Genomic DNA, 25,639 nt, shown 5'->3' with positions numbered 1-25,639 from the left:
TTCGACTTCTAACAGTCTTTCCTTCCCCAGCTTTAATCCATAATTTAATATAGCCATTCAGAGTTTTTCATCCATCAGAACAACACTATTTTGTTTTCATGAAATATTTTATTGGTTTCTTATGTATTTTCATCATTAAATGCACTTGGGCACTTGGGTTATAATTCAGCTCTTTGTGTAGAAGCTGGCTCTTCGTGTTGTCATTAATAATTCATAAGCTCCGTAGAATTACTTTAGGCCTTTTAACCAAGTATCTTGAATCCTAACATATCCAGTGTCATTTTAGCTTCCAGTTTAGAAAAAAAAAATGGCTGTGACAGGTCTTGCTGTCTCAGGAGACCTTGAAAAAGAATTTTATTGCTGTTTCTTGTTTCTTTTAAAATTCTGGATGGTTAAAAAGCCTACAGTGTAGAAAAAGCTGCATATCACAAGTAACAAAATCATGCCAGTTACATGACCTCACAGACTGGAAAGTATTGGTAGAGGTCAGAGAAGGAAATTTTCCATCAAAGCTCATCACAGAAACCTACTAAGTTCTCAAAGTCCAGAAGACACCCAGGGGAGGCCCCTGGGTTGATTATGAAGCCACATGCATGCTTCTCCCCAAATTATTAGGAAACAACAGTGAAATAAGGGGTGTCTTACTGGGACCAGACTCACCAACTTTGTGTGGCTGAGCTGCGTGTGGAAACATGCACTGGTACTTTTGAAATCTTGACATTTATTCCCCAAAGAAGCCACACTTAGAAATTTGAGGAGTGAACTAAGTCTGGAAGTAATGAAAATTTGGTATGTATTTTTCAGAGCTGTAATTCAAGTGGATAGTTGGGGTTGAATTTCTTTCTTTTTCTTCCTCTTTTTCCTTCATTCTTCTTCTCTTTTTTCCTTTCTCTTTTAAGTTGAAAAGAGACTTGGTTTTTGTTGGGGGGAAGAAAAGGCTTTTCTCTGGGTTGTTTCCTCTCAATATCAATTTTCTATTAAGTCCCATTGGGATCAGTACTCATAAAGTAAAGGAGCTTGTGTGATCTGCTTCATTATAATCAAGTTGAATCTGCCTTCTTTCAGAATAGTAGGGTGTTTTGAAGCACTGGTACATCTCAAAGAAATGAGGCCATTTCCTTCACAAATTTATGTTTTCATACGATGAGGTGTTATTGAAAGAATAATTTTTCAGTCCCTCTGAGGTGTATAAAGCTGCTACACAGAACCATTATGGATTTTGAGGAGTAAGAGGAATAAAAGAGGACTTTGCTCATCTGAGGCTAGAATTTTTTAATTAACTGAAAATCAGTCTCTGTATTTGAGTGCAGCTGATTCCGCTGGAAATGTATTAACGCGGAGACTGCTGCATCTCGCAACTATGTTTTGCTCATATTTGTAATTGTGATGTGGCAGCTACTGTCTGCTTTTTTAAATCAAGTAATCTTTAATCAAGTCGATTCTCTGGCCTGTTTGGAGAAATGGCACCCCTAAAGGACAGGGTTCAAGACCCTTTTACCTGATTGTTTCAGTGCAGTGCTTCTCAAACTTTAGCGTGTATATGAATCAACGTGCGTATTTCTTTTTTAACTTCAGATTCTAATTCAGTGGGTCAGGGGTGGGGCCCAGGAGCCTGCATTTGCTGCTGGTCCACAGACCACACTTTGAAAACCAAGATTTTATAATATGTTTATGTAAAAATCCCAAATTTAAGCATTATGAAATTGGAGGGTGAGGGTGGAATTAAATGTGTTAGCATTTCTAAGGACAGGTCAGTGATTAAATCTGTACCTTCATAAAACATAAGACAAGTTGTGTCCTTTGCACCCTTCTACTACTCTTTTAGTAGCAAACTGACGAACAACTTATACTTGAATTCCTTGAGAATGGAGATTATATTTTACTGTGTTCCAGTTTTCATATTCCTGGAGCCTAGCAAATGCCCAGGCATCTGTAGATGGCCAATTAGTGAGCTGAGTTGAATTGAATCAAATTGAATTGATTGAACTTCATTAGAACAATATAGGGATGACCTGATTTTGTACTTTAAAACCACTTGTTTTCTCTTTAAGAGATTTATATTGCTTTTATGTACAAATTTAAAATTCTGTCAGTAATTTATAACTGACTAGTATCCAGAGTTACATTGTTTAAAATTATATTCCCTTAAAATGCAATATGAATAAATAAATACAAATTAAAGATAGTGAAGATCGAAGCCCAAAGCCCTTGTATTCCTAGGAATACTAAACAAAATTCTGTCTCTGATAGAAGGACTTTAGCCAGTCATTTCTTACTGAAAAATTTTATTCTAGAGATAAGACAGAAGGCATGACTGGGCTATTTTGGCAGAGTCAAACCTGTTTTTCCCATTTCAGAAAGAGTACAGATTATTGTTGTCTTCAGTAAATTATACAAACATCAAAATACTACAATTAGTATGTTTGCATCCCAGAAGGATTTCAGTAGATCACTGTATCAATCTCAGTATGCATGAACAAACTTGAAAGCTATTTTTTCATTATTTCTTTTCTGTATTTGATTTTGCTTCTTTTATTTTTTAATAGCTTTATTGAGATATTATTCACATACCATACATTTAACCCATTAAAAATCCACAGTTGGCTTTTATTATATCCACAGTGTTGTGTATATGTTGCCACAATCAATTTTAGAACGTTTTCATTACTCCGAAAAGTCCTGCACCCCTTAGCCATCACTTCCTAATTCCTTCATCCCGCAGCCCTAGGTAACCACTAATCTACCTTCTCTCTCTATAAATTTGCCTATTCTGGATATTCATATCAATGGAGTCATACAATGTGTGGCTGACCCATGTTGTAGCATGTATCAGTACTTCATTCCTTTTTATGGCTGAAAATGTTTTGTTTATTCATTTATTGATGGACACTTAGTTTCCACTTTTCAGCTATTAATAATACTGCCAGAAACATTCATGTACAAGTTTTATCTCTTTTTTATATATTCCTAGGAATGGAATTGCCAAGTCATATGTTTTATCTCTTTTTTTATATATTCCTAGGAATGGAATTGCCAAGTCATATGTTTTATCTCTTTTTTTATATATTCCTAGGAATGGAATTGCCAAGTCATATGTTTAACCTTTGAAAAACTGCCAGGCTCTTTTCCAAAGTGACTGCAACATTTTACATTCCCATCTGCAGTGTATGAGGGTTCCAGTTTCTCCACATCCTCCCCAATCCTTGTTATTTCCTGTCTTTTTTATTTTAACCATCCTAGTGGTATCACATGTGGTTTTGATTTGCATTTCCCTGATGGCAAATGATGTTGAGCATCTTTTCATATGCTTTCGACAATTTGTATATGTATTTTTTAAGAAATACCTAGCAGATCCATTGCCCATTTTTTTAATTGGGCTATATGTCTATTTATTATTGAGTTGTCAGAGTTCTTTATATATTCTAGATACAAATTCCTTATCAGATAACATGATTTGCAAAATATTTTTCCCGTGATGTGGGTTATCTTTTTACTTGATAGTGCCCTTTGAAGCACAAAAGTCTTCAAATTCGATGAAACCCAATTTATTTTTTCTTTTGTTGCTTGTGCTTTGGATACTATATCCAAAAAACCAATGCCTAATGCAAGGTAATGAAGGTTTGCTCCTAAGAATTTTATGGTTCTAGCTGTCACATTTAAGTTGTGGTCCATTTTGAGTTAATTTTTATATGTGGTGTTCTCTTACTTTTTAAGTGCTGTGATCTTGGCTACCATGCAAGTCTAAACAGAGCCCTGAGAACATATCTCTCTGCGGAGTATAACCTTGAAACCTCCAGACACGAAGGCTTAGACATTATTGAGAATGCAGTTGACAATTTGGAGCCCAGGAGTGATAAGCAGAGATTCATGGAGATGTACCCTGCTGCGTTCTGTCCACCAATGAAGTTTGAGTTTCAGTCTCACATGGGTGATGAGGTCAGTAATTGATTATCTTAAAACTAATGAATTGTCTCTTAACTTACATTACTCTTCCCCTGCTGTACCCAGCAGTTGTAAAAATTCCCAGTTGTCTTCTCTTGGCTGCCTTTGCATGGGATCCTAGCACAATACTCTCAACAATCAACCACTACCACCTTTTAAAGCAATGATCAAACACTCTAATGCCTCCAGAGGCCAAAGAAATAGAGGTGCAAACTCACCTGGGTGTAAGCGCTAAACTGTTGCAGGATAGTTAAAGAATTCTTTCTCCACCACAAGACATTCAGATTTAAGTTCAAAACAAAGCGTTTTGTTGGCCCAATAGAATCTGTCTGAAGACTTCTTATAATCCTGATTTAAAGATCTCTGTAAAGAAAAATAATTATAAATGGCAGGAAAATGGAAGACAGGAAAAAAGATGCAAACCATTTTTTTAAGACTCAAGTTATCTCCAAACTGGTAAAACGAGCATTAGAAAGGATGTATTATATCTTAGGTTCTTTATATGAGTTTAGCTTTCTATCCTATTTTATGCAAGGGAAAAACTCCATTTAAACCATTTATGAGTTACAGAGGTATATTTATTGTCTGTGAACAGGGGGAAACAAGAAGAACCAATAATGGAGCATGCTCTATAGCACTTGGTGTCCCAGCTGTGCAAAACAGTACTCATAGATTAAAAACTCAATTTTCGCTTATTGTGGTGACAGTATGTTTTTAAAAATAGACGTACTTATAATTTCCATGGCAGATATCTTCTTTAATGTCATATTTTCTCTGAAACACCTAATGTTAAGACTTATAAGATGTATATGTATGTACCTGATATATTTCTAACCTAATTTTATTTTTGCTTGATTTGATAGAGTGAATTACTTGATTAAAAATGGTAAGCAGTCTTTATGCCAATAGCACACGAATTTGACAGGCGAGTGGCTTATCCCACCCAGAGTTATGTTTCTAAAACCACATGGTTTTAATCTTTCAGTTATGGATGAATGTGTTAAACACAGAATGATAAAATGTCACAAACAAGTGATTTCAGTTGGGTTAAAAGTTGTTACTTTTTTTTAACTATTATTATTTTAATATAGTAAGTCTCTTGCCCTTTTTTATGCCCAGTTCTGCCAGGAAGCAATAATCTCTACGATGTCTTGGAGACTCCATAAAAGGAAACTCTCATTTGCTGAGACCATTTCTGTGATGAGAAAGACGAAAAGAAATTGTTCATCTCTAGTCTGATTTTAATATAGTTAAAAGGCTCTTAATTTTGACCTTATCCATAATTGAGATCATGGCCAAGATATCTTTCTACCAAAGCCTAAGACAAGTGGCTTCCTCAGTTTCGCGGTGAATCACATGATTTGGCTGAAAATTGGCAAGACAAGCCATGGTTGAAGATACAGAAAACAGTTATTCACTTTTTCTGAGTTTTCACTGTGTGCCAGGCAGTGTTCTAATAAGTGCTTTATGTACATCATCCCATTTCATCCCCACCACAGCCCTATGGCATAGGTACTCTTACTATCCCCATTTTACAGATAAGGAAACGGAGGTTTAGTAACTTACTGTAGTCACCCAGCTGACTGTAACCAGCAGGCTCTGCTGCCTGCCCTGCTTTGGCCTGCATGACCGTACACGTGGATCATCCGTCACACTCTGCGCAATAACTTATTCCACAGGTAGACGGCAGCATCAGAGCTCCATCTCCAGCAACCGCCACCTTCTTAGAGGGATGCTTCCTACTGCTGCGTTTTTCCCAGTCATATCCAGGCCAAGCAGCTGCATTCTGCTCTTGCCACTTACATAACAAGTTCATATTTAAGACTGAAGTTTTGAGGTGGCTGTTAAAAGTAAAATATGGAATTGGAATCTTGAGGGGATCTGCCTGATTCTTGCAGCCTTTAAATGGGAGAACTGTGCACCTGGAGGCTGGCTGGACGGCTCCCTGTTGTAACTGTGGTTTCTGATTCCCCATCAGGTGTGTCAGGTCAGCGCGCAGCAGCCGGTCCAGGCAGAGCTTATGCTCAGGTACCAGCAGCTGCAGTCCCGACTGGCCACGCTCAAGATTGAGAACGAGGAGGTGAGCATGCTTTCTGCCCTCACAAGTAAAATGAATTCTAATGTAAACTGGAAGACAGTTTCACACGACCTAAGGGAATTTAACATTGTAACTGCCATCTCTTCATCCTGCATTTTCAGCTAGATCATAGTTCCTGAAGTACTCCTTGTAGAAGATAAATGCAAAGGTTCTGTATTCTACCATAAATGAATACTTTACGAGGGATTCACTGCATACACATGTAAACACACCTTTTATTCTTAAATTCTTAAATACTGAAAGTAGTTCCCAATAGATGATCAAATTCAACATATGTGTTCAAGAATCTACATGAATGTGTGGAAAGAGATGTCTGACATGTTCATTTAATCCTAACTTTTGAAATTAGTCCGTTTTTATGCTTTTTGGTAGTTTCTAGGTTTTGGGTACTGAATATGGCATTACTGATATAATTATGAGTACAAAAATCATAGTACTTGAATGGGAATATGAAACTGTTTATTTGCTGACATTACTGGATTTAAATGGATAGAACATAAAATGTGAATTATAAATATATGTTGAGCCAGAAAGCAGTCGTACAATTCAGCTGCCTGTTTCTGAAATTGATTTATTGGGTCCGTGTTCTACTTAAATAAAAATAGGAACCACAAATGTTTCTTGTGTTAGTCAAGGCACTCAAATGTAATTTACAGGAACCCAAATCACACTTAGTCAAGTCACAAAGTTTACGTATTGGTCAATGTTTGCAGTAGCCTCAGTGGTGATTGGATCTGTGTCCAGACGATAGTTATCAGGAATCTCTTTTCATCACTTTGAAGTGGTATCTTCATGTGTGTTGGTAGGAAGTCTCTCCCCATGTCCTGTATCGGGAGATCCAGGACTACATGGTCCCTACAGTTTACCATCTCACCTCATCCCAACATCCTTATCTCTGAAATAAGGTCTTTCATTGGCCTGACTTAAGTCATGCATACTTTTGGACCAACTATTACAGCCAGGAAATGGGATTTTTTCATTGGCCAGCTTAGATCCTGTGCCCATTCATAGAACCGTTTGACAGCCCCAGCAGAAATACGTATTTCTAGAGACAAACAATTTCCAAAAGAAGAAGTGTGGGACAGAAAGGAAAAAAACAACAATCTGCCCTTGATAAAATAAATGGTCAAAATTCACTTTAGTACCCTCTTTTATTCTGATTCCACTGAGATGTTTTGAATTATGTGAATGAGTGTTTGTTTCTGTTAAGAAAGAGTGTCATGTTTCTAGACCAGTAGAGTTTGGTGAAAACCCATTGCAGCCTTTCTGGTTTCTGGTCTTTCTGGAAGAACCAAACCACCCCTTATTCAAACATGTATATATAAGATGCAACCAATGTGATTAAGATTTCAGTCTCTGGGTAAAGTCCCCCTAATGAAACTTCCCGAAGGAAGGCTGTTGCTCTCTGAGGTGTCGTTAGAGCTCAGGGCTCTGGCAAGGCATCACAAAATACTCACTTAATGCAGTTTACTGGATCCTATTAGACCTAGGGTTTGTATGCCTAGTGACTTCCAGGTTTTTTTTCATGCATAGGCTCTTGTGGTTTTATTTGGAAACGGTCTCTAAACTCTAGGAAAATAGTGTATGATACACAAGGTCGAGACTGGCAGCCCACAGACCTGTTTGGTTTGGCTCCACACAATTTGGGCCTGTTAAAAACAGGAGAGTGTGGGAACTCTAGCCCCTGTGTTGCTTCGTGAAGGGAAATGCTGGGGTACTCGAATTCCACTTTGCCATAGTCGTTCAGTCCTGATTTTCTTACATTGGACTAGTCCATTTATGTAACCTGTCTGGCCTCTGCAGCCCTTTGAGTTTGTGACCCTAGTCTTCCTCTTTGGGCATAATGTGGAGAAGCACAGTATCTTTATAACCTGATAGGGGCAGACAGTGCTTTCTGAGGGCGAATTTTTCAAAATTTACTGTAGAAACAAATGAATTGGATTGTCCTGATGTTTCTTCTGAGCATGACAAGTGGTTTATGATTCTGGGAGATGGAACAGATTCACTGTAGTAGAATGGGATTCCCAAGGAAAGTAAGATTTAAATTGGATTTGTCGCAACCAGTAGACTTCATAGGTATAGAAAGAGGGAAAGAGGTTTTAATATATTTTCAAGATTGGAGAACAGAGCAGTTTGGTTATCACCCAGGTTCTCCTTGGGGATGAGCTGAAGGTGAAGCTGAAATTGTGTGACGAGAGGCATTGAGAACAAACTTAAGGAGTTTTGATGCTGTGGGTCAGTCCATTTCAGTAAAATAAATATTTATTGAGCGACTTATACATTCCACATATTTTGCCAGGTGTGGAAAGTACAGAGATGAATAAGTTACAGTTAGCATGTGTCTAGTGGAGAAGTAGTCTATAACAAGTCGTTTATACAATGTGAAAAATAAGAGACCTAACTTGGGAACAACATAGCAATCATTGCTGATTTGGAGCCCCTGTGTAGCACTTTTCTCCACCATGAATAAGGAATTTGCCTCTGATCTTCCACTGATAGGAGGACAGAAAATTGACACCTTGGTGTCAAAGCAAAATATACAAGTAAAGAAACACATGCATAATTTATGTAATTCTCTGCCTCTGCACAAACTTATGTGTATGTGTGTGTGTGTGTGTGTGTGTGTGTGTGTGTGTACACACACATACTCATAAAGTCCAACATTTATTGGAAAGAATTTAATTAACTAAAAATAATTATGACTGCCCAGTGAAAAGATCAAAGTTGAGGGAAAATTTCATCCAAGCTTACAAAAGCATAGAGAGGGCAGCTAAATAGAACATGAACCTTTTCACAAAATCTTAGACAACTATAAATAATGGACACCCCTTGAAACTGTAGGAGGCCTTCTAAGAAGGGAGTTTCCATGCTAAGAGCCCACAGACCATGTCTGGCCATGGACAAATTTTGTTTCCTCTACAGTGCTTGATTTTTTTAATTGTTATTGTCATTTAAAAATTGGAAGTTTTGGGGCTTCCCTGGTGGTGCAGTGGTTGAGAGTCTGCCTGCCGATGCAGGGGACACAGGTTCGTGCCCCGGTCTGGGAAGATCCCACGTGCCGCGGAGCGGCTGGGCCCGTGAGCCATGGCCGCTGAGCCTGCGCATCCGGAGCCTGTGCTCTACAACGGGAGAGGCCACAACAGTGAGAGGCCTGCGTACCGCAAAAAAAAAAAAAAAATTGGAAGTTTTGCATAAAAATGTGGATTTTCAGCTTCAAAAAAATTAGATCTTCTCATACTAGACCTGCATTTCTATAGGACAATAACTGGCTTGAGCTGAGGAGTACATACTCCCCTTAGACGCAGAGCACGTGCTTCCTATTTGCCATACGCCCCACTCAGCCCACTTGCCTATTTTCATTACTTGGCCCTGGAAGATAGTTGATTTTGCAGCACTTGCCTTAAAACAAAGAGAAGAGAGCAGTATGCATTTGTAAAATGGCCTGAGTATACTTGTAAGTAGTAAAGGTTGGAAGTAAAGGCCTGAGAAGGGCTTGATAAAATTTGTGGTTGATGCAGATTCATAATGGATTGTGACATTTACTGTCACTTCACAGTAAATGAACTGTGAAGTTCAAATGTAAAAAACTTTACATTTGCCTGTTAAACCTTTTAAAATGAGCTTTCAGTTTCATTATGCTGTGGACTTGCATCAGTGATACCTTAGCCTTATGATTCCAACTTCCAGTCAGCCGGTCCACAAATATATATTATTAGGTTCGCTGTGTATTGTGCCCATAGAATTAGAGCAGGGACTGCTGCCCACACAACTCTATTCCCCAATTTTTTTTTTTTTTTTTTACTTAAAAGTATAACTTTTTATTAAAACTTTGAAGTGAAACCTTAATAAACATTATTTTTAAAGGCAACCTAAAACTTTGAAAAGCAACCTAAATCTAAATGATCATTTATACCTTTCTCACTATACACAGTTTCCAAAGTCCAACCTAATGTTACACAGCCATGTCCACTTTCTGAAAGTTTACCGTTCAAGTGAAATAGGGAGATTAAGAGGTACAGACTTCCAGTTACAAAATAAATGAGTCAAAGGGATGAAATGTACGGAATGAGGAATATAGTCAATAACTATGTGATATCTTTGTGATATGTGACAGATGGTAACTAGACTTAAGATGGTGATCATTTTGTAACGTGTAGAAGTTTCAAATCACTGTGTTGTATGCCAGGAACTAACTAACATGGTGCTATATGTCAATTATACTACAAAAACAGACCAAATTTATAGAAAAAGAGAGGGGGGTGGGGGAGAGGGGGAGTTGGATGAAGGTCATCAAGAGGTACAAACTTCCAGTTATAAGATAAATTATTACTAGGGATGTAATGTGCAACATGGTTAATATAATTAACACTGCTGTGTGTTATGTGTAAAATTTGTTGAGAGTAAATCCTTTTTGCTCTTTTTATTTTGTATCGGTGAGATAATGGATGTTCACTAAACTAATTTTGGTCATCATTTCGTGATGTATGTTAAGTCAAATCAGTATGCTGTAGACTTTATTATTGCCCTGTCAATTATATCTCAATAAAACTTCAAGGGAAAAGAAAGAAAGAAGGAAGGAAAGGGAAAGGAAGGAAAAAATTTACTTTTAACCGTTGTTGTAGGGATTTCAGCTTAGGGGGTCATTGCTGTGGCTCCTTTCTTTCAAAGCTAGCCTCTGGAGTAATTCCCCATAGATCACATTTCCCTTTCCTTAGAGTTCCTCATTCCTCCCTTTGTTGCAGGAGAATGGGGTGCAAGAGGATGGTCATGTCCCAGGTTTCAGGTGAGTTCCTGGGACGGGCTGCCAAGTGAGGGTCCTTGGCTTCACACAGGAAAGCATTCAAAAGTGAGCCAAGGTAAAGTGAAAGAGTTTATTTAGAGAGATGTACATTCCATAGGCAGAATGCTGTTGTCTCAGAAGCAGCCCAGGATGATTAGTTTTTTGGGGCTGGGTAATTTCATAGGCTAACAGGTGGGAGGGATATTCTATTTGGGGGAAGGGGCAGGGATTCCCAGGAATTGGGCCACCACGCACTTCCACTTCTTGGCCTTTATGGTAGCCCTCAGAAGTGTCATGGCGCCTGTGGGTGTGTTGTTTGGCATATGCTAGTGTATTACAGTGAGCATCTAATGAGGCTCAAGGTCTACTGGGAGTTGTATCTTCTGCCATCTTGGGCCTAGTTGGTTCTAACCAGTTTTTGTCATATCCTCAATGGCTGTGTCATTCTTTTAACGGTTGTGCCCTGCCCCCTTCCCTCCTGTCTCACCTTTATCAAAGCCAAAGAAAAGGAAAATGAATTGCATAAGTAAAGCAATTAGGCCTTTCTTTTCTTTAGGACAGCCTTATTTTTAAGTAGTTTGCCCCATTTTCAGACCATTTGTCCCAATATTTGCTCCAGAAAATAGAGCTTTCGTAAGCATGTCACTTCTGTGCTATGAGTAAAACCTTCTCACACATAAAACAACTAATTTCTCTTAAGTTATAGTAGATTTATCCCCCTGGAGGGAATAGAAAAGAGAGTAGTCTGTAATTAATTCCTCAGTTAATTTGTAACAATGTTTAATGAACATATAAATTTTCCTAGCACCACTTAAAATCTTTCACCAACAGTTTACTAGGGAGTATTTCGCAGACTATTCCCAAATATAATCCTTACACAGGATATTTTCAACAATAATGAACAAGATTTTAGGCAAACATGTGAGATAATTTTCACGGCATGGGTAATTGAGGGAAGTAAGAGGTATCTTGGTTTTACTTTCTGTTACCCGAAAACTGGGTTCACCTCTTGGTGGGAGTGTAGCCAAAAGACACAACCAAGCCAAAGCGCAGGAGAAGGAAGGATTTGTTATTTCTTGCAGCAAGTAAGGAGAATACCGGGCATCTTTCCCAAAGCAATGACTCCCCAACAGCAAGAATTGGGGAATTTTTAAGCTAAAGGTACATGTATATTCCTGAAGAGGTTTGAGCAGAGGAGAATTCAGCATAGAATTGGGGGCAAAAGTCAACAGAGTCCAAGTTTAGTTGATTGAGGTCAGGAGGGTCAACATCCTCTTTCCGTCCTCCACCTGGGTAGGGGCCTTAGTTCCTGCAGAACTCAAAGGTATATTATGTATATCCCTTGAGGAGGAACTAGGACTCTGCTTTATCACTGCCTATTGTTTGGCTGCCTTTTCTCTGTTCCTGCATTCCTTTGTTCCCTTGAGATCCTTGGTTACTGAGACCTGTTCAAGGGCAAGCATTGTGGCCCGGCTTAGATCACAAAATGGCTTAGGCTAAAATGGCTTCTCTTATGTCAAGAAAGCCATCCATTCCTGGTTCTCTTTCTCCAGGGACCCGCTAACCTATCTGCTTACATTTCTACTTAGGGTAGAAAAATCACATTTTCCCCCCATCAAATTTCCCATAATACCAATCGATGACTGCGGCAGAATCTCAAGTCATATACATCATTGATCAAACCCTTAGGGGCAGTTGGTTTAAGAAGTGAAGCTTGATAACCACTTAATCATTATTGCTATGTCTGATGACTTGTGTGGTTTTAACTTCATTTTAACTTAAGTGTTTCTTACTTGTCTGAAACCTTCTACTGATGAGGTTGACAGTAAAAGCCCAAACAAAAGAAAACTGCCATTTATCCCTTAAATGATAGCATCATCTCAGCCAAAATTGAAAACAGGATCAACTGTTTCTCACTGGAAACGCCTGTTGTTAGAAGCTCTGTGTGTGTGTGCGCACGCGCATGTGTTTTGTTTGTTTGTTTGTTTCAGATAAAGCCTTAACTCACTGAAGGGAGGGCCTTGATCCAGAAGAATACCAAGCGGAATGAGGAGAGTTTCTAGAAAGTGTCTAAAAATGATTGATGAGGTAGGGCATCTGGAAGAAAATGGCAGAGCTCAGGATGACTGTCAGCAAGGAGACCCCACGTTGTTAGTGTGTGCTGAGCACTCCTCTGGCGTCTCAGCAATTTGGAAGGAGGAAGACTTCAACTTCCACCGTTCATTCATTCTCACCGCCGTCTTAAGAATCTGCTGTATTCCATGCACTGTGCTAGTTAATAAGCTGCCCCTGACCTCAAGGTGTTCCCGCTGGAGATAGAAAACAGAGGCCCTCTGAACAGTGTGGTGTAGGTGCTGGTGAGAAATGGATTTGGGATCATGCTCCTCAGACCACTCTTAGCAAAGGGTCCACCCAGAAGGGTCATTAAGTCAGAGTCCAGATGGGCTGCAAGAAAACAGGCTTTCTGAGACATGACTAAAGCAGAAATGTTGTTCAGAGGGCTCTAAGCAATGATGATGTTCTCTTCTTTGGATTAAGCTGTATCGTTGCTGAGAATGAATTTTGTTCAGAAGTCAGGAGAGCCTGGTATTTGTAAACATCGCCTGAAATGCAAGTGTGTAGGTTACTAGTGTGAATTCCTCTGGAATGGTGACAAGACCCTTCCCCAAAAGCAGGGGGAAGAGCAGCAAAAATCAGACTGTTTTTCTAAATCTGGCAACACCTTACCCAGCAGTGACAGGGTCACTGGCACCTGTACCCCCCTGTTAAGGTACCAGGAGCAAGGGAGGTGCTCTGCCGCTGCTCCTGCCTTCTGTGGCCTGTGCTGGCAAGAAGCTTCTGTACCCCTGGCTAATTAACTATGGCATTAATCCAGTTTATATGTGTGTGGTCTCCTTCTGCTAATTTTGAATACACCTGAAAGGATACAGTGCTCTAATTGAAATACATACAAGGTCAGTGGTGGCAAGGAAGGAGTAGTTAAGTGGGGAGGGGAGGACAGGGCTAGGAGTCACCTTCACAGATGGAATGATAAGTCTTAAAGGATGAATAGGCCTGCACCAGGTGCAAGGTACAAGGCACAGTGCCATGAAATAACGTGGTGTGTGTTAGGGGTTGAATTGTGTCCCCCCCAAATTCATATGTTGAAGTCCTAACCATCAGTACTTCAGAATGTGACCTTATTTGAAGATAGGGTCTTCACAGAGGTAATCAAGTTAAAGTGAGGCCATTAGGGTGGACCCTAACCAGTGTGACTGATGTCCTTACGTTAAGGGGAAATTTGAACACAGAAACACAGAAGACAATAATGAAGAGACAGAGAGAGAAGATACCGGCTGTCTATAAGCCGACGAGGCAGGGCTAGAACAGCTCCTTCCATCATGGCCTCAGAAAGCACCAACCCTGGCCACACCTTGATCTCAGCCTTCCAGCCTCCAAGACTATGAGGCGATAAGTTTCTGTTGTTTAAGCCACACAGCATGTGGCACTTTGTCATGGCAGCCCTAGAAAACTAAATCAGTGTGTTTGGAGAAGGAAACTTCTTGTTTTCTCTAATAATTGTAGTGTCCTGGGAGAAGAAAGGCAAAAGAGGCGGTCTACAGAAGGCCGCAGAAATCTGCTCTCAGAGTCCAGGCCACCTGGACACTCCTCCAGTACAGCGTGTTCTTTGGGTTTTTCATAATTCCTTAGCATGTTTTTGGCCTCTCTTTCTACCAAACCCAACTGTGTTTCCTTGCTACTGATGGGGAGTCATTACAAGCCTCATATGAGCTGTTTCATATCTGCTTCACTATGTTCCCCCTTGTGACTTATGAACATGGCTTGCGTGTGTGTCAGAGCTGGTGGTATTCTTCATCGGGAGTGCCCCATGGGGTAATACATAGTCCCAGCCATTGTATCTGGTGGCTTCTGTCACATCCTTTATTCTTCCCGATAATTCCAAATTTAACCATGACACTCTTGTTTCTGAGAAGGAAGTTGAAAAAAAAGAAAAGCAATTGACAAGGAATCACATTCACCGTTGCTGGGTCCACAGTGTGGGCCATAGTCTGTGAGCCTGTTACCAAGGACTTGGGTGGGTGTGGCACCTGCCAAGTCACTGGCCAGGCCCCTGGTGGGCAGGACTGGCCCTGGACTGCAGCTGAGCATCCTAGATCTAAGTCACAGGTCTGCAGTAGGGTCCACAGCCGGGACCAAGTTCTGCAGGCCTGCCTCTGGGGGCACAGATGGGCGTGTCTCCCTCCTGGTCGCTGGGTGGGCAGGACTGCTTTTGGACTACTACCAAGAGGGACTGGATCCAACTTACACGGCTACTTCAAAAACCAAAATTGGACAGAGTTTGGCAGGCCTGACTCTGGGCATACAAATGGGCTTGTCTCTTGTTGGGTCCCTCGGATGGGTACGACTGCTCATAGGCCATTGCTAAGAGGTATTAGAGCCAAGTTACAGGGCCACTTCATTATCCACAGTTGGACCGAGGTTGGTGGGCCTGCCCCCAGGGCACAGATAGACGTGTCTTCAGCCTGGTTTCTGGTCAAGCAGAACTGCCCCCTGGACTGCAGCGGGGCTCATCTGGAGCCAGGTTACAGGACCACTTCAAGATCTGCAGTTGGACCGAGGTCGGCAGGTCTGCCTCTGAGAGCAAGGACAGGTGTGCCTCCCAGCATGTCCCTGGGCAATAGCACTGCTCCCAGACCAGGGCTGAGAGGGACTGGAACTGCATCATGGGCTACTACAGGGTCCAAATCTAGGACTAAGGTCAGCGGGCCTGTTACTTGGGACATTGGTGGGCGTGACTCCTCTTGGGTCCCTTGGCAAATAGTGCTGGTGGCAGGCCCAAGGCCAAACAGGACTGTAGCTGCGTCTACAAGCGGACAGGCTATTTCTGGGTCTGTAGCCAGGGCCAAAGTTGGCAAGCCTGCCACCTGGGCATGGGCCAGCTTTCTCAAATGGGTCCTTGGCAGTTGTGGGCTGCATCAAGGTTTTACAAGATCCTATCTGGATCCCAGAGCCCCCACAAATGCACTTTTGTCCATGGATGGCTGCCAAATTGTTGTTGTGGGAGTGTATGAATAGGGGACCTCTAATTCTACCATCTTACTGATGTCACCTACAGGATAGTGAGTCTCTTCATTCAGCCTATAGATATATAATCATGACTTTCTTAAAGGACTTATAATGTTATTTTAAAAATCATCTTTAATGTGCTTTTTTCCAGTGTCTATCCTTTGCAATTTGCATATCCTCAGGAATAATGACTAAATCTGTTTAATTTTTGCCTCCTTTTAAAATTTGCTCCATCACATGACCTCTTTAAGCCTCTAAACTAGCACTGATTGTTATTGTTTCTTCCCTAAACAGTATTTTGTTGTTTTAAAAACAAAAACAAAAACCAAAAAAAACAATCGAACATATCTCTACTTCCTGTAGTGGTGGACTGAGTCACTCAGCTGATTCTCGCACATTTCATTATCCAGGACAAGGTACATGGCCAAGCCTGAAACCCATGACATACAGAGCCATATGTTACCAAAAGGAAGAGCATCAAATATTTTGAACAGAAATAAAATCCAGTGATTCTGAACTATTAGTGCCCCTAATGGCTTGGAAAAATAAACAAACATTCTCTCAGGATGATAACCTCACCCTAGACCTCAAATAACTCTACAGAAACTGTCCAGCAAAGATAACTAGGTACATAAGGAGAAAAGACAACATGAGTGATAGCCAGAATACATAACAGACAATAGAAATATACCCACAGGAACTAAATATTGGGATTACCAGAAAAAAACTGTGAAAGAGCTATTTACTGTGTTCAAGAAGTTAAAAGTCAAGCTTAGATTTCAGCAGGGCACTGTTATAACCTATAAACAGTGAAATAACAGATTTGAAAATGAACCACACAGAAATTCTAGAGCTGAGAAATACAGTAACCCAAATTAATAAATCAGGCATGGTTTTAACATCAGATTAGACACAGCTGAAGAGTGAATTATCAAAATAGAAGACAAATCTGAAGGAAGTAATCAAAATGCAGCATGGAAAAACAAAAGGATAGAAAATATGAAGAGAAAGGTAAGATACAGAGAACGCAGTGATTTTTAGCGTACTAACTAAACTCCCAGAAAATATTGATAGAAAAGAAAGTAGAGACAATATTTGTAAAGATAATGGCTGAAATCTTATCAGAGCTTAAGAAAAGTATCACATAATTCAAGAAGTCCAAAAATATTCCAGGCAGAATATATTTTTTAAATCCTTACCTAGATACATTATATTGAAACTGTAGAAAACTTTAAAACCAGCTGGAGAAAGAAAGCAGGGTTCATTCAAAGTGTGATAGACTGATAGTAAACTTCTCATTCAACAGGAACATGGAAGCCACAAGAAAGTACAGTGATGTTTTAAATGTACTGAAGGAAAATAACCGCCAACCAGGAAGAAATATCTTTCATAAATGAAGTGAAATAAAAGACATTTTTAAATCAACAAAAGCAAAATTCGCCACTAGAGGATTCATGCTAAAAAGAATTTCTATATAGAAAATAAATGTAGTTACCAAAGGGGAAGGGGAGGAATAAATTAGGAGTATGGGATTAACAGATACACACTACTGTATATAAAATAGATAAACAACAAGAATTTACTGTATAGCATAGGAAACTATTCAATATCTTGAAATAACCTATAATGGAAAAGAATCTGAAAAAGTATACATGTGTTTGTGTGTGTGTGTGTGTGTGTATATATATATAAAACTGAATCACTTTATTGTACACCTGAAACTAACATAATATTGTAAATCAACTATATTTTTAAAAGAAAGAATTTCTAAAGGGTGTTCTTAAAAATATAAGGTATAGAGATCAAAGAATTTAATATATGGATAAAGCTAAATGAGTACTGACTATATCATAATAATGTCTTGTATTTAAATGTATACAAATATTTACATATATAATACATCCTATTATAAAACATTACAAAAATAGCATATAAGTCAGGAAAAGTAAATGGTTTTAAGGTGTTCTAAACTCTGTACATTGTCTGGGAAAAAGATAAAGCTATTGATTTACATTAGACTTTGATAAGCAAAGGTGGAGTACAACCTAATTGTGGAAGATAAATGTGGAAGATAAATTTAAAAGCTCCTAGAAGATAACATAGAACAGTATCTTTATGACCATGAGATAGGAAAATATTCCTTAAATAGGACACAAAAGGCACTGATTATAAAGGCAAGGATTAGTAAATTGATTACATTAAAATTAGAGACTGTTCATCCAGACACTATAGAAAGAGTAAAAAACCAGAGCTCAGAGTGGGGAAAGATATTTGCAACACATATAACTAACAAAAGACTCATATACGTATTACAAATCTGTAAAGAGAAAGGCTCATCACCCAACAGAAGATTGAGCAAGAGGTTTAACAGAGCGTTTCAAAGAGAGAAAATCTAAATTGCCTTGAACATATGATAATGTGCTCAATCTCAACCATCAGAGAAATACATATTAAAACCACAATGAGATACCACTACACACCCAACACAGTGGTTTAAATTTTTAGGTGATTTTTTTTTTTTTTTTCTTTTTTGGCCATGCCACACGGCTTGCAGGATCTTAGTTCCCCAACCAGGGATGAAACCCGGGCCCTCGGCAATGAGATCATGTAGTCCTAACCACTGGACCGCAAGGGAATTCCCAATGGTTTAAAATTTTAAAACTGACAATACCAATTGTTGTGGATGTGGAGTAATAGGAATGCTCCTGTGTTGGTGGGAATACAAATTAGAGCAATCATTTTAGAAAACAGTCTGGAATACCCAATAAGCAGCAATTCTACTCAAGTATGTGTGGCCCAACAAAAATGTGTTCCTAGCAGTATTATTCATAGCGGCCCAAAACCAGAAATAAGTCATCTATCAACAGTAAAAGGGATGAATTATGATGTATTCTTACAATGAATATTCAGCAGTGAAATACTGTACTCACAAGAAATGAATAAATCTTACTACATAAAGTTGAGCAAAAGAAACAAAACAAAAATAATATATGCTGTAAGAATCCATTTATTTATATAAAGTATTTTAAAAGGGTAAAGCTAATATATGAGGTTAGAAATCAGGATAGTAGCTACCTCTGGGGAGCAGGAAAGTGTGTGTGGTGACTGGGAGAAGCACAGGTTACTCATAATGTGCTATATTTCTTGATCTGAGTGGTAGTCACATGAGTGTGTTCAATTGGTGATAATTCATAAAGCTGTACACTTACGGTTTGCACATTTTTCTGTATGTAATTTCACTTCAGTTTAAAAGGTCCTTTAAAACAGAAAGTGTGGGCTTCCCTGGTGGTGCAGTGCTTGAGAGTCCGCCTACCAATGCAGGGGACACGGGTTCGTGTCCCGGTCCAGGAGGATCCCACAAGCCGCGGAGCGGCTGGGCCTGTGAGCCATGGCCGCTGAGCCTGCACGTCCGGAGCTTGTGCTCCGCAACGGGAGAGGCCACGGCAGTGAGAGGCCCGCGTACCGCAAAAAAAAAAAAAAACAGAAAATGTGATTGAGAGAGTACTCAGTGATACATGTGATTTACAGGAACTCAATTATAAAGTGATATCCTCCTCAGGATAATTTTGAATAAAGCCTCTCCTTATATTGGTGACATGGGGTATTGTTTACCTGTCTCTCTCCCCTAATAGACTCTGAACTCTGGTGGGGGCAGGGCCTGTGCCCCCATCTGTACCTGACAGAGCAGTTTCTCACTGTTTGTGGGATTCACGAAATAAGGTACTAACCTGAGAAATGTGCTCCTATTCCCAGGTTAAGAAAACGACTGAGGCCACCTTGCAGACGATACAAGATATGGTCACCATCGAGGACTACGATGTTTCTGAATGCTTCCAGCACAGTCGTTCCACAGAGTCTGTGAAGTCTACTGTCTCTGAAACCTACCTGAGTAAGCCCAGTATTGCCAAGAGAAGAGCCAACCAGCAGGAGACCGAGCAGTTCTACTTCATGGTATGCCTGCTGCTTCCCTAGCCACTCTTGGGGCTCAGATCTGGGGGCCCCAAGTACTGTTTCTGGAGTTGCATCAGAATCACCTGGGGTTCTTTGCTAAGATCAGAGTTTCCAATTCAGTAGGTCTGGGATAGGGTTTCAGAGATAGTACTGATATGCAGACAAATTTAAAGAGGACTGCTCTGAAACAGAACTTTAAGATTATTTAATGAGCATACATGTCACCAGGAGAGCTTGTTACAATGCAGGTTCTGATTCCAGTAGGTCTGGGGAGGGAGGCACCTGAGAGCCCATATCTCTAATAGGCTCATGCCAAAACACTTTGCTTAGCAAGGTTCTATGATCTAAAAGACAAAAGTGGCTGGATTTTAGATATCCTATGGCAAGTTCCTGGACACTGAATAATTTTTTTAAAAGTTAAAAACATCTTTGCTTTTGCAGAAACTCAGAGAATATTTGGAGGGTAGTAATCTCATCACAAAACTTCAAGCCAAGCATGACTTGTTGCAGAGGACCCTTGGAGAAGGTCAGTTATCTGACATAGCTGGGGAGATGACCTGGATTATATGTTGTGTCATGTATGTATTCCATGAAGAGTGTGAACTGTGAATTTGTGCTGGAAGAAGCAGAGAACACTGTATGTTGAGATGTGGCTTTATCTGTGTAAGAATCAAGTTCTCCCTGGAACTGTTTTCTTTATGAGCTTGATGCTAAGCAGAACAGGGAAATCTAGCCAACACAGAGCTCCAGAGGAAGGGTCTTCAGAGCACAGTGCTCCTAGGAAGAGAGAAGTCAGAAGGAGCCGCACCTGTTCCCACCTGCTGACCTCGCGCCCCCCTTTCCTTCTTGGACTTCCCCACCCTTCCAGCCCCACCCCTTTTGTTTAAATGGACTAGTATTTGTTGTCCCATCTAATGCCTGTTTGGACTCTAGAAACCAGTTAAACCAGTTTGGGTGATTTTCTTTTCTTTCAGTAGGCATTGGTTTTACTTGAGAAGCAAACGAATTCTATTAAGCATATTGCTGTATCTAATGGTGCCAGAAACAACAGTAGCTACCACTAACACAAGGCCCTCTCTGTGCCAGGCATTGTTCTGAGCTGTATATATATAACTGGGCACTATTAACTTCCCCATTTTTACAGATGGGAAAACTGAGGAGGAAAAAAAGGATTAAAGTAAAGGGTACAGTGTAGATGTTATTGCTTCCCTTTTCATCTTCATGAAATTTAAAAGGGAAAAAAAAACACAAATGAAGTTCCTGTCATAAGTACCTCATAATCTGTAATACATTTAATTATCTTTTATTCACACTAGATCTTGCTGGAAGTTATAAAAAATGAAAGAGAATACAGATGGGAGAGAGAAATCAGGGGACTGAGTTGTGTAAATAACTTGGGCCAAAAAGAGTTTGCTCCCTTGACCTAAACTCTTGCCTCCTACCATTTTAGAACCTTCCTTAGCCATAAAGCAGGGTTTCCATCACCTTATCTCCTGGTTTCCTCTAAGCGACCATTATCCTCTGGGAATGTCCACATGGAGAAAGATCATCATAACCTGAAACTCCGTGTATTGCAGTTAGGATGACAGACTCTAAGATAAAAGGCCAATTTCACTTAGAAAAAAAACAAATAACATTTAAAGTGCTAAGAACTGTCTTTAAAAATAAAATAACCAAATACAATATGTGAACCTTCATTAGACTGTGAATCAAAAAGCAAAGTTGGACTTCCCTGGTGGCGCAGTGGTTGAGAGTCCGCCTGCCGACGCAGGGGACACAGGTTCATGCCCCGGTCCAGGAAGATCCCACGTGCCGCGGAGCGGCTGGGCCCGTGAGCCATAGCCGCTGAGCCTGAGCGTCCGCAGCCTGTGCTCCGCAACGGGAGAGGCCACAACAGCGAGAGGCCCGCGTACCAAAAAAAAAAAAAAAAAAAGCAAAAGTTATAAAAGGCATTTTAGGGACAACTGGGGAAATTTAAATATAGACTGCATATTATATGCTATTATTTAATGAATTTTTAACTTTCCTAGATATGATAATGGTATTATGGTTATGAAGGAGAACATTCTTATTCTTAAGGAATGCTTGCTGAGTGTCATAATGTCTGCAGCTTACTTTCAAATGGTTCAGGAGAAAAGATATATATAAGAGAGGGAGAGAGAAGGAAATAAAGCCATTAGGGCAAAATGTTAACAGTTGGGAAATCTAAGTGAAGGACGTAGGAATGTTCCCTGTACTAATCTTTCAATTCTTCTGTAACAGAAGTTTGAACCTTAAAAAAAAAAGCCCTTTTTTTTTCTTTGAATAGTTGACTTACCTCAGCAATTATGTCCTCTTTTTTCTTTGTTCTCCTCATGATATCATGTAAAGTCTTTTTTCTTTTTTCCACTTTTCACAAATGCCTGATATTGCAGTGATGCCCCAAGGTCTGTTGCCAGTCCCAAAGCATAAATAATCTTCAGTGCAGATGAATACTTAATAGGCACAAAGTCCTTCCCTACAGGACTGGAGACACCATTTAAGAAATTGTGAGTTGGAGGGAATTTAGTAGTGGGTGAATTCATTCTTGGCACTGCATGTAGACACGTGTTAATACTCTTGGGATCACATTCTGAAACTTTTGTGGTACTCATTCTATGTAGATTCCCTTATGTCTCCTGGAGAGAAAGCCCCACCGGTTGATATTATTTTACATGCCATTTTGGCTAGGGCTCTATTTCAGCCAGTTCACTGAATCTGTACGCCAGATTCCGTCTTCAGCTGCTGAACTGTGTAAAGCTGTATCGTACCTTGTGAGCTCCATGCCAGGATGTCTTCATCTTGTAATTACTTTCAATGGTTTCCGGTGTCCTAGCGACACAAGCTTGTTCACGTGTACCAGGCGTTCGCTGGACTGGGTTTATTCTGCGCAAGAAACTGGATGGTTCTCACCCAGTGCCGGCAGACCCCCTGGCTGCAGACCTCTCTGCTCCCCAGCCCTGCCCCCCGTGCAGGCTTGGCAACACACAGTTGTGCTGCATGGGCTTGTTGCTGGCGGCTTTGCCCAGAGACAAGCAGAGCATGGGGGCCGTGCCCCACCTTTTAGCTCGGCCATTGTGAGCCCTTTGACTTTCCATGCAAGCCCTGTTCACATTAATAGGCTTACACCAAAGGAGACCAGGCAAGTTCATGGCGCCTGTACCACAGTGAGATTATCCAATGGTGAGCCCTTAAGAAGGGATCCGACTCTGGGTTTGGCCAACTAAGGTTAGTAGCACAGTATTAAACAATGTGTTTGGGGACAGTCCTGACTTTTTATGTAGAAATCACATCTCCGAGTTATACTAGGCTCATTGCTACAAAAGCTGCCTTCATAGTAAAAGAAACAGAGCCTAACTCAGGGATTTAGCAGTTGATCGTACACAGCTGAAACTGTAACTGCGGACACGTGTTTGGCCTGTCTTGCTCACTTTTGGCAGGCTACCAATGGCCCAGTAAGTCCTTTGATTTACAGCACTGCAAAGCGACTGGACTGGGCTCTTAAAGTGGCACTGTCAAAATTCAGAATTCCACATCTTTGAACACAACCGAAATAGAAGGAAACACATCATGCGTTGTTAAGACCAATATCGTCCTCATCATCTTCATCATCCTTCAGCAGCACCATTATATCATTTTGTGACGTCTTTGTTTTTAAATTGGAGATGTTCAGTCGAACACGGTTAATGAGCTATATAAACTGAGGCACTGAAATTTTTTTTCTTTTCTATTTTAGTAATGAGCCTTAGTGTTCACATTGGCTTCTTTGAGTGCAGCATTTGGAGTTAAGGGGGTGTAAATATCAGTGTAATTTTTGCTGAACGTAGAAAATCTAATACTGGAAGTTGAGTTCCATGTTACATTGTTTCTAGACCCAGGCATAAGGTTTCTGACAAAGGAATTGAATAGATGATCCTCACTTAATCCTTTGTCTGTCTTTGGGTAAGAGTACAAATATACTTTCAAAAGAGAAGCTGATTGTGAATAATTATGTTTTTTAGAAAAGCACTGCAGGTAGTTGGTATTTTTAAGGAAGAAAAAGGGCTGGAAAGTAACACCGGGAGTCCGTATCCATCATTCGTTAGGGACAAAATCTAGGGTACCTCCATTCAGCCTGAGCTGTGCACATTTTAAATATTTTATCTAGTTTGGGGACTCAGATTGCAACCAAATTAATATTTCGGTTTTTCCTTTTACTCTGTGGACATAAAACACATTTGGGCATGAAAACTAATTCTCTTCCTAATTCTCAAGTAAAATTTTAAAAGTAGTCAAAGTAGGTGCTTGTACCAAGAACAAATAATTCTGGGTCACGGGTCATTCTTCTCTTCCAAATGGCTTGCATTGGGGTGGGAGGAGGAGTTCTCTGTTGTTCTTAATAATTAAGTAGCCTTCCAAAGAAAGTGATTGAAATTTAATCCTCAGACCACTGGAAGCGTTCACATTTCTCTGGGAAACAGATTCTTCTAAGCTTGCGTGTTATTGATCTATTAATGATGATACTGATTGAAAATAAAACCTCATTCACCAGTTAAGACACACTCAGTACTATTAGCAGAAAAAAACAATGGATGCGGTGGTGGCAGTTATACTGTGAATGATAGTTCTTGCAAAGCTTGCTCTTGACTCATTGATCAAAATGTATCTTTTATAGGTTTTTAATTTTTTATCAAATACTACTAACCATGGATGGATGGAGCAAAATGATTTTAAGCCATTTTATATAATCATTTTCTAACTCTAGTGAATATTCAGTTGGGATATTTTAACAAAATAGCAAAACTTAAACATTATAAAGCATTTCCTTTCTAAGGGATTAACATCTTTATCATTGAATCACTTGAAAGTTATTAACCTCTGTGATTCTCTTTAATTTGATAGATATTAGATTTGTTTAATAATTTACTTAATTTATTAAATCTTCAGTATTTTGTATTTGGCTTTAGCCATATGAGGTGGACAGATATGTAAGCCATAGTCTCTACCTGTCTTCTAGCATCTTTCAGAGTATTTGCTGGGGAAAACGAAAGACTTAACATTTTACAATATATTGGATTGGCCAAAAAGTTCATTCGGTTAGTGACTACATTGTGCAATAAAATTCTTGGCAAAATGAAAAATGTCTTTTATTTTCACTTAAAACAGAACGAACTTTTTGGCCCGCCCAGTATTACTTGGGAGCTCAGATCTAGAATTAAAACAAACCTGAGCCTTAGTGCCAGACCCACCACATACTGACCATGTGACCTTGGGCAAGTCACTTGCCTTCTCTATGCTCAGTCTCTTCTGTAAAATAAAAATAGTAATAGTACCTACTTCATAAAGTTGTGAAAATTGTGCGTTACTATAGAGAAAGTGCTTAGAACAGTGTCTAATAACTATTAGACGTTGCTGTTTTTATTGTTGTTATTGATACATATATAGTTTATGTCATACTTCTATGTTGTAATAAAGTATGCAGCATGGCAGAATATAATACAGCACAAGCCAGCTATTTCCTCTGCCTTCCATCCTTTGTTCATTCTACTGACCCACTGGGTGATCTCAGCTAGCGCCCATGGCCCCAGCACAACCCAAAGGGTGGTAACTCTTTAAATCTTAATCTCCAGCACTGTCTTCTCCTTGTGCTTTAACCCTGTATAGCCAGCTTCCTGCTGAAGGCTATCCTGGAAGACTTCACACTCAGCTCACCGTCTGCTCTCTCCGCTTTCTGATAGACCTCTCCCACTTAGAAATAGCTATAAATTCTTCTGGAGTTCTGTGTCCACCGTCTCTTTTTTCTT

General features: G+C 39.9%; 1 protein-coding gene across 5 annotated transcripts in view; it reads left to right on the top strand.

Moving 5' to 3' along the window:
- The window catches only part of SRGAP1 (SLIT-ROBO Rho GTPase activating protein 1), a 280,242-nt gene that overhangs the window by 196,275 nt on the left and 58,328 nt on the right, over positions 1–25,639 (top strand). For all 5 annotated transcript variants that reach the window (XR_004528899.2, XM_019952249.3, XM_019952248.3 and 2 more), the window contains 4 exons: positions 3,715–3,936; positions 5,921–6,022; positions 19,641–19,838; positions 20,280–20,364. Coding sequence is in view for 4 of the 5 variants with exons in the window: in XM_019952249.3 (XP_019807808.1) it covers positions 3,715–3,936; positions 5,921–6,022; positions 19,641–19,838; positions 20,280–20,364 (607 nt within the window). In the remaining variant the exon portion in view is untranslated. The remainder of the gene's footprint in view (positions 1–3,714; positions 3,937–5,920; positions 6,023–19,640; positions 19,839–20,279; positions 20,365–25,639) is intronic.

This window comes from Tursiops truncatus, chromosome 11 (assembly GCF_011762595.2).
Source record: "Tursiops truncatus isolate mTurTru1 chromosome 11, mTurTru1.mat.Y, whole genome shotgun sequence".
Classification (NCBI taxonomy): Eukaryota; Metazoa; Chordata; class Mammalia; order Artiodactyla; family Delphinidae; genus Tursiops; species Tursiops truncatus.
Note: the sequence above shows the minus strand (reverse complement) of the source record. Positions and strands in the feature narration are given on the sequence as shown.